The 8738-nt window shown below is 44.1% G+C and overlaps 1 protein-coding gene across 1 annotated transcript in view; it reads left to right on the forward strand.

Annotated features, from left to right (window-relative positions):
* Positions 1-8738, forward strand: part of LOC106816790 (calcium-dependent secretion activator 1-like) — a 52668-nt gene that overhangs the window by 10024 nt on the left and 33906 nt on the right. Inside the window, exon 6 of the mRNA XM_014821412.1 lies at positions 479-654. Coding sequence (XP_014676898.1) covers positions 479-654 — 176 coding nt within the window. The remainder of the gene's footprint in view (positions 1-478; positions 655-8738) is intronic.

The raw sequence follows: 8738 nt of genomic DNA on the forward strand, positions 1-8738 counted from the left end.
CATGTATGTGCGTGCCTGCATGGGTGTGTGCCTGCGCGCATACGTATGTGAGTGCGTGTGTGTGTGCGTGTGTTTGTTAGTGTGTGCGTGGGTGTGTGCGTGCGTGTGTGCATGCGTATGTGCGTGTGTGCTTGCATGTATGTGCGTGCCTGCATGGGTGTGTGCCTGCGCGCATACGTATGTGAGTGCGTGTGTGTGTGCGTGTGTTTGTTAGTGTGTGCGTGGGTGTGTGCGTGCGTGTGTGCATGCGTATGTGCGTGTGTGCTTGCATGTATGTGCGTGCCTGCATGGGTGTGTGCCTGCGTGTGTGTATGCATGCCTGCACGTATATTGGCATGTGTGCATGCATGCATGTGTGCGTGCATGCATGTGTGCCTGCGTGTATATGTGCATGTGTGCATGCATGTGTATGTGCGTGAGGTTGTGAGTGGAGCCCTGATTCTGCTGAAGCCCTCAATCGTCATCTCATTGTTTGCAGGTACCTGTACGCGATGGGCAAGACTGTGTGGAAGAAGTGGAAAAGACGCTACTTTGTGCTCGTGCAGATCTCACAGTACACGTTCGCGATGTGCAGCTACCGCGAGAAGAAGACTGAGCCAACCGAGCTCATGCAGCTAGATGGCTTCACGGTCGACTACAGCGACCCCGTACACGGTATGTCTTCACGCTTATTCGGACCCTAATATAATATAATATCTCTCTTCGAAAATTGAATGTTATAATAACCACAATTTTTCATCCACCGCTGCAGCTCAGTCCATACATTTACAGCTTTTCCACATTCAACAAATAAGTGCGTAATAGTCTCGCACTCCTTGCTGCAAAACGTACATAAATCACTGTCCACAATTTTCATTAAATGTAAGTATCTATTTGTAGCAATAATCTTATACAATATCTGGTATTGAAAATACCTAAGATTTGTATCTAGAGTCACATCAAAGGGTAACATATATACTTTTGTCCAAAAATCTAGATTTGTATTTCTAAAGAAGCTATATTTGGTCAGTGTTACGTACGTGTTCCTGAGACGTACGTCACGACAATGTACGACCACTGACCGGGGGAGGCTAAGCGCAGGGGTATGTGAGGGTGCGGGGGGAGGGGGTGCGGGCGCGGTGGGTTGTGTAACTATGAAGTCGTGTGAGCGTGGGGTGGTGAGCGTAGGGGTGTCTTGTGTGAGCGGGGAAGAGGGTCGTGAGAGCGCGTGGTGGGGAAGGGTCACGCCTCCTGCTGCGGACTGGGGGGGGGGGCGGTGCAGTACGCACGTGTTTGTCCACGATGAGATGTATAACTATGTATATACTCCATAGATATATGTACTACGTGCGCCCGAGTGTGCGCGTGTGGGGTGCGTGCGTATATATGTCATAGATATATGTATATGTGTAATATGTACTACGTGCGCCCGAGTGTGTGTGCGGGTGTGCGTGCGTGTGCACGTGTGTGCGTGTATATTATGTGTACATGTGTGTGCGTGCGCGTGTTTGTGGGCGTGCGCAAGTATTTGTAAGTATATATATATATATATATTCACTAGTAAATTCCAAATGAGATATAACGCACCCATATAGCCGTTAGTTAAATAAACTCAGATAAGTAATTGAAGTTAGTTAGTGAAACAACTACTGTTGCTATGGCGACCGGAAACGCATGCGCTGCAGCACCTAAAACTCAATCTAATTTCCCTGTCTACACCCGACTATTGCTCTGTAGTCGCCGACTCGCGATAGTCACCTGATTTAGATTTGATTTGGATTTTAGATTAATATTAGATCATCTGATGATGATTAGATAATATGATTTTAAACTGATTTGATTTTAGATGTTGACCGATTAGTCTCCTGATTTCAAGTATGAATCCATAACGTTGTTAAGCCACGCGTCTGTATGAAATGCGGGGAGAAAACCCGTGCGTGCGTGCGTGCGTGAGAAAACCCGTGCGTGCTCACCCCTCGTGTAGCGTGCGCCGTGGCGTGTTAGCTTCCGCGACGCCATTAAATTCGGTATCATTCGAATTGTAATCGCTCGTAAACAACGTATGATTGATGAATTGTAAATATAGCAGATGGATAGGAACTATTTCGTGGATATTCGCATGAAGTTTTGACACGATCATGTACATCTGTGGCTGTCTCGATACCTCCAAGTAGGTCATCGTCATCGGCGATCCGGGGGGAGGGGGTTATGTAATTCGAAGCTTCACGCTTCACCCCCACATGCATATTATAGCTTCACGCTTCACCTCTGAATGCATAGTATGGCTTCACGCTTCACCCCACATGTACATAGTGTGGCTTCACGCTTCACCCCTGCATACATAGTATGGCTTCACGCTTCACCCCTGCATACAGAGTATGGCTTCATGCTTCACCCCCAATTACATAGTATGGCTTCACGCTTCACACACATGTACATAGTGTGGCTTCACCCCCACATGCATATTATAGCTTCACGCTTCATCCCTGCATGCATAGTGTGGCTTCACGCTTCACCCCTGCATACATAGTATGGCTTCACGCTTCACCCCACGCGCACATAGTATGGCTTCATGCTTCACCCTGCGTACATAGTATGGCTTCATGCTTCACCCTGCGTACATAGTGTGGCTTCATGCTTCACCCACACGTACATAGTATGGCTTCACGCTTCACCCACACGTACATAGTATGGCTTCACGCTTCACCCACACGTACATAGTATGGCTTCACGCTTCACCCACACTCATGACCTCGCGTTACACGGTACAAGGTAGAGCGTCATGCTTCATCCCCCCGAGCTTACAACGATAGTCTTCACGATACGACCCGTATTATGATACAGCCTTCACGATACAGTAAGTATCCTGATACAGCCTTCACGATTTAATACTTATCATGATACAGACTTCACAATGCAGTACGTATCATGATACAGCCTTCACGATTCAGGACATATCATGATACAGACTTCACAATTCAGTACTTATCATGATACAGCCTTCACGATTCAGTACATATTATGATACAGCCTTTACGATACAGTATGTATCATGATACAGCCTTACAATACAGTACGTATCATGTACAGCCTTCACGATACAGTACGTATCATGATACAGCCTTACAATACAGTACGTATCATGTACAGCCTTTACGATACAGTACGTATCATGTACAGCCTTCACGATACAGTACGTATCATGATACAGCCTTCACAATTCAGTACATATCATGCTGCAGCCTTTAACGATACAGTACGTATTACGATACAGCCTTTACCATACGATCCATATTACGATACTTGCAACTACAAGAGAAACTACCTAGCCAACTGTACACTCAACCGAGCAGAATTAAGCAATCTGAATCATGTGATGCTTACAATTGTGTCATGTTTCTTTTTATGTTTTTTTAAAGAAACTACGCTACTAAATGATATTGATTTTATTCAATATAGTATCGATATGTGTATCATGAATCGTCAAACGTATTGATGCGTGTATCGTCAAAGTTTGTATCGTGATACATTGATATACCAGTGAACTGTCCTACTAGTGTAGGTCGTTGTGTTATTTAGTGAACGATTCATACAGAATCTGGAAACTTGTGATTTTTTACTTTCTATGGTCACACTGAACACAAAGCAACCTGTTTCCAATTTTTTTAATATGTCTAGTGGCAAAATTCAAGATGGCGGCAAGCATATACCAAAAAAGCAATAAATCATTATATTTGAACCAATTTATGCACAATGATAAGCTTATTATGGACATGCACTACGTTATTAGTCATCACATCTGCTGTCATCCTCATCCTCGTCCTCATCATCACTGTCTGTCTCCTCATTTGCAAAATTAGTGCACGATCCGTCAGCACCTTCACACTTGCAAAGCTTTGTGCATGCCAGTTTATTGGTCTTGCAAGAACAATGTCCACTGCATTTGCTGGCAATACATGAACACTTCACGAGGTCCACGACAGCCTCTGGTGCTGGTGGAACTTTCGACGTCACAGGAACACAACGTCCGTCATCTAGTTGTTTCCATCCCAAAGATAATGGATGTAGAACACTTGGAACAGCTACTGTGTCCTGCACCCAAATGTTAGCTTGAAAGTGTGCTCGCAGAATGTGTTCAGTTCTGGATCCTTGAGTTGGAAGTAGTTTCTCTACACCCTGGTTGCCCTTGAGTTGCTTGAACATATGCCACCGGAGTGCTTTAGCTGATTCATAACCAGGTTTGAAGAGCTGACACACGAACTTTTCACAACCAGCCAACACCTCCGGAGATGGATACACACCAACAACCAAGCCCAGCTAGTGCATGGATTACGTCATCACTAGCCTTCATGAAGAATTTAAAGCAAGTAGGCTTTTCCTTTCCCTGGATGTGGTATCACAACCAGTGAGCGCGTGGAATCCTGGCAAAGCTGCTGCACGTTCTGGGCCAATGGCCATGTAGATAGGCTTGAGTTTTATCTTCCGTCGTCGATCTCTTGCGCCTATGATGATGATGCTCTCTGTGCTGAGGTCTGGCACCCTGCGTAGAGCGAGCACCAACACATCTGTGTCAGAAGAGTATATATGTGGTGTCTTACCCAAACTACTCGCTGATACTGCATACATGACCAGTAACGTGTCGGCTTCCTCCTGTGTACTTGTGATGTTCACCATGTTTGGTTTGGAAGACATAACACCTTTCTGTGTGTGGGTAGTGATCGGCAGTTTGCACAGCTGGACAGCTTTGTGCAAGGTATAGCACGAGGTTAGCTTTGGTTTCCTTGATTCACAGGAATGCCGTAAAGTCTTTGATAGGTGTGGAATCTTCTATTTTGTATCCCTTGTCGTGTGCTCTTCCTGCTGTTCGGAGCTGTCTTGTTCTGTCTTTCATGGAGTTTGTAACAGTGTAGTTATCAAATAATACATGCATGTCACTGTAGCCTCGCGACTTGTTGTCAACACTTCGAATGAAATATTCTGACAGGTCTCGGCAACACTTTATATCATCCTTCCAAACAACCATCTCCTGCACGAGAGCTGATTGACTAGGGATGGTCGGCTCTTCTATGGATTCTTCAGAAGTTTCTGTCCCCGAAACCACTCCTTCAAGTTCATGGATGAGGGTTGACTTGCTTGTAGTGGGTAGCAGAGAACCATCGGGCCTTATTAGACAAGCATTGTAATGGGCAAATTCACGTGTTTCCACAATTTCCTGCAGGTCCAGTCCTCTTGAGGACTTTGCAACGAGGAGCAACCGAACGAACAGGGAGTTGGTTGCTTTCAAGCTGACTACTGCAGAGGATGCCTTCAGACTGATACTTTTACATCCATCTTTCCCAGTCAGATATTTGAGCTTCGACATTTTGTCCCACATGTTCTTGTCTCCGTTCACCCATCTCATCAACATATGTTGCAAGTGCCGTGCTTCCACGTACCTCTATGTCCAAAACGCTACGCTGCACTGCCGTTGGCATTATCCGCTTGGTGACGAAGTTGACCAACTTCATTTTAGATCCATCCTCATGTTCTGGTGCACTGAAGGGGTTTGCACTGCCTATCACATCCTTGAGTTGTCTCACAGCCTTTTCCTGTCGTGCAGTTTTAGATGCTGAGTTTTGGTGATGCTTCTTTGGGATAAAATCTGATATGTTCAGCATACGCTCGGTTTCTCCAGCCAGCCTTGCCAGTTCTGGAGAGCTGAGGCAATATTTGAGCAGACCCTGGGGATCGGTTGTTAAGCCAGAAATGACACCTTTACCTTTGTGGATCTTGTTCACATGTTCCTGTGCGTGATCAGGTCCAATGGATGTGAACGACAAAGTCACCACTCTTGAGGTCTTGCCATATCGAGGGATGGCTGCTTTCCAGATGATACATGTGTGCGATGTAGTCTGGGATGTTCTGTGCATAGTCATGCCTGTTATATGCGAAAAAGTAGATGCACATCTTTTCCAATGAGGCGAGGTATAAGAGCCAGTTATGATCACGGGTACCTCGCATGAACTGGAGTAGGTTGCTGACCTGTCTCATATACATACGAGCCCACTTGTGCATAGGGTACTTCTCATTAATGTGGTCGAATGCTTCTAGAGTGTCCACCAACTTCAGATCGGACGCTAAGTTTACCAATTCACGATGAGCTTGAGCTATATCCAGACCATTTTGAAGTGATGTTCTCACATCTTCTAGTGAAGACGTCAGTTTGTTGAGTAGCACTGGATGTTGTTCGCAGAATGCCTCGATCCACAAGAGAGAGAGAAAAAGAGAGAGAGAGAGCATCAGAGAGAGAGAGAGAGAGCTTAGGCTATGCCATGCCATCTTACAAGGAAGTTAGTAACACTGAGCAGTTTTAGTTATTAAGACGTGGCCTTGGCATTCAGACCTAATTGAGTAATTTCCAGAAAATTCTAGATTATTATATAAGATACTAGATTATTCGTACGTCGTCTTGCACTATCTTTTAAGCTCGACACTACGCCACCCAGCGGCAGAGATCGTAATAGATAATTTCATTCGACGCTGTGGGGAAACGAGACATCACAACGCCGCGTTGCAAAGAAAATATGGAGACTGAAACAGTTGTCATTTTTAATTGAATAACTGCATGTATTTGGTATGTATGTATGTACATATATTTATCATACTTTACCTCATTATTTACCTTCCTCCAACCCTGACGATATTATGTCGTTGCCTCGCGTGTGTGTGCGCGCGTTCGTACATGCGCGCGCGCGCGCGCGCGTGTGTGTGTGTGTGTGTGTGTGTGCATGCGTCTGTGTGTGTGCGTCTGTGTGTGTGCGCGTTCGTACCTGCGTGAGTGTGTTCTACTGTTGCTATGGCGACAGGAAACGCGGCACCTGAAACTCAATCTAATTTCCGTGTCTACACCCGACCATTGCTCTGTAGTCGCCGACTCGCGATAGTCACGTTTAGATTTGATTTGGATTTTAGATTGATTTTAGATTGATTTATATTAGATGATATGATGATAATTAGATGACACGATTGATTTTAGATTGATATAATTTTAGATTTTGACCGATTAGTCACCTGTTTTCAAGTATGAATCCATAACGTTGATAAGACACGCGTCTGTATGAAATGCGGTAAAAAAAACTCGTACGTGCGTGCGTGCGTGAGAAAACTCGTGCGTGCGTGCGTGCATGAGAAAATCCGTGCGTGCTCATCCCTCGTGTAGCGTGCGCCGTGGCGTGTTAGCTTTCGCGACATCATTAAATTCGGTATATCAGGATACGTTAATTGTAATCGCTTGTAAACAACGTATGATTGATGAATTGTAAATATAGCTGATGGCTAGTGTCTATTTAGTGGATATTCGCATGAAGTTTTGACACGATTATGTACATCTGTGGCTGTCTCGATACCTCCAGGTAGGTCGTCGTCATCGGCGATCCGAGAGGAGGGAGTTATGTAATTCGATCATGACGTCGTACTGACAAATTCTATCGGTTTAGCTTAGTTAATTAATTAATTAGATAATTAATTATTTGCGTCGGGAAAGCGACGTTGGTCACCAACAATGTCTGCCAATCATTCGAGCACGGAGTATGGTCACCTATGTGGCGCCACTGTAGTCGGTGATGCGTGTGGCGACGGAAATATAATTTTAAAATCAAAATCTACTGAAAGTGTATAACATCTGTACCTGTGCGTGGGTATGTCGTACGTACACATTATGATTGTTCGATTATGTTTTCTGTGTGGCTAGTGTTTCTAATGCAGTTTTCTTTGTATTTCACATAATAAACAAGAAATCAAGATTTCCTATTTTTTCAGCGTTTTCAGATAAAAAACAAACGTACAATTTGCATTAACAACTTACATGCATGTTATCGGGAGTAGGCCTACATGATACCATGTGCTTTTTCGATATCTTTTTATGTTGTGCATTTGTGATGATACAATTGTTTATAAAAAGAAATCCCACTCATTGTCTGTACCTATTTGATTTTCTCCTTTTTCTTTTCCTCCTCCTCTCCCAATCCACCATCCTCTTGTGGTCTCTTCCGTAGCAATTATGTGTGCGTGCGTACGTGCGTGCCTCTGTGTTTATATATACATTTACATATAGAGATGAAAATTACAAATAATTATACGTACTATGCGTTTTATTAGATCAGTGTTCAAACATCGGTTCTCTTCCGTAGTGTTTGCGTGCGTGTGTGCATGTGCGTGCGTGAGTGAGTACGCGTAGGTATTTATACATACACATATACAAATTTCCCTTCTCGGAAAGAGACATAAAAATTACAAATAATAATACGTACTAGACGTTTTATTTGATCAGTCTTCAAACATATTATTCTTCACAAATGGTATCAAATTTACAGGGTTGTATAATGGTCACACGTTAGGTAGAGTAATACTCATTAAAAATACAAACATGTCACTATCAGGTTGTATAACATAAGAGGTTTTACGGCTTCCACAAGCAATTCCTAGTTTAGCTTCCAATCTTGAAAGAAGCTGTATCAGTTGAGTTGCATTCGTTGGGATTCCACACTGCTCCAGTTCACATGTGTACTGTGTGCTCGCGTTTTCACAGAGCCAAGCTGCTACTGAGGCTTTGAAATAAACAATAGCATAGAAAACTGTGTCGAACTACATGAAGGTGTAGTGCGAGTAAAGGCAAGGAAATACCGAGGGATAATAGCAACGAAGGCATAGGCCTATTATAGCTGCAGCAGTTACTGGGTAGGGAGAGAACTGTGGAAGACAGTAGCAGTACCTGCCCTAAC

Source organism: Priapulus caudatus, unplaced genomic scaffold (assembly GCF_000485595.1).
Source record: "Priapulus caudatus unplaced genomic scaffold, Priapulus_caudatus-5.0.1 Scaffold1488, whole genome shotgun sequence".
NCBI classification, from domain to species: Eukaryota; Metazoa; Priapulida; class Priapulimorpha; order Priapulimorphida; family Priapulidae; genus Priapulus; species Priapulus caudatus.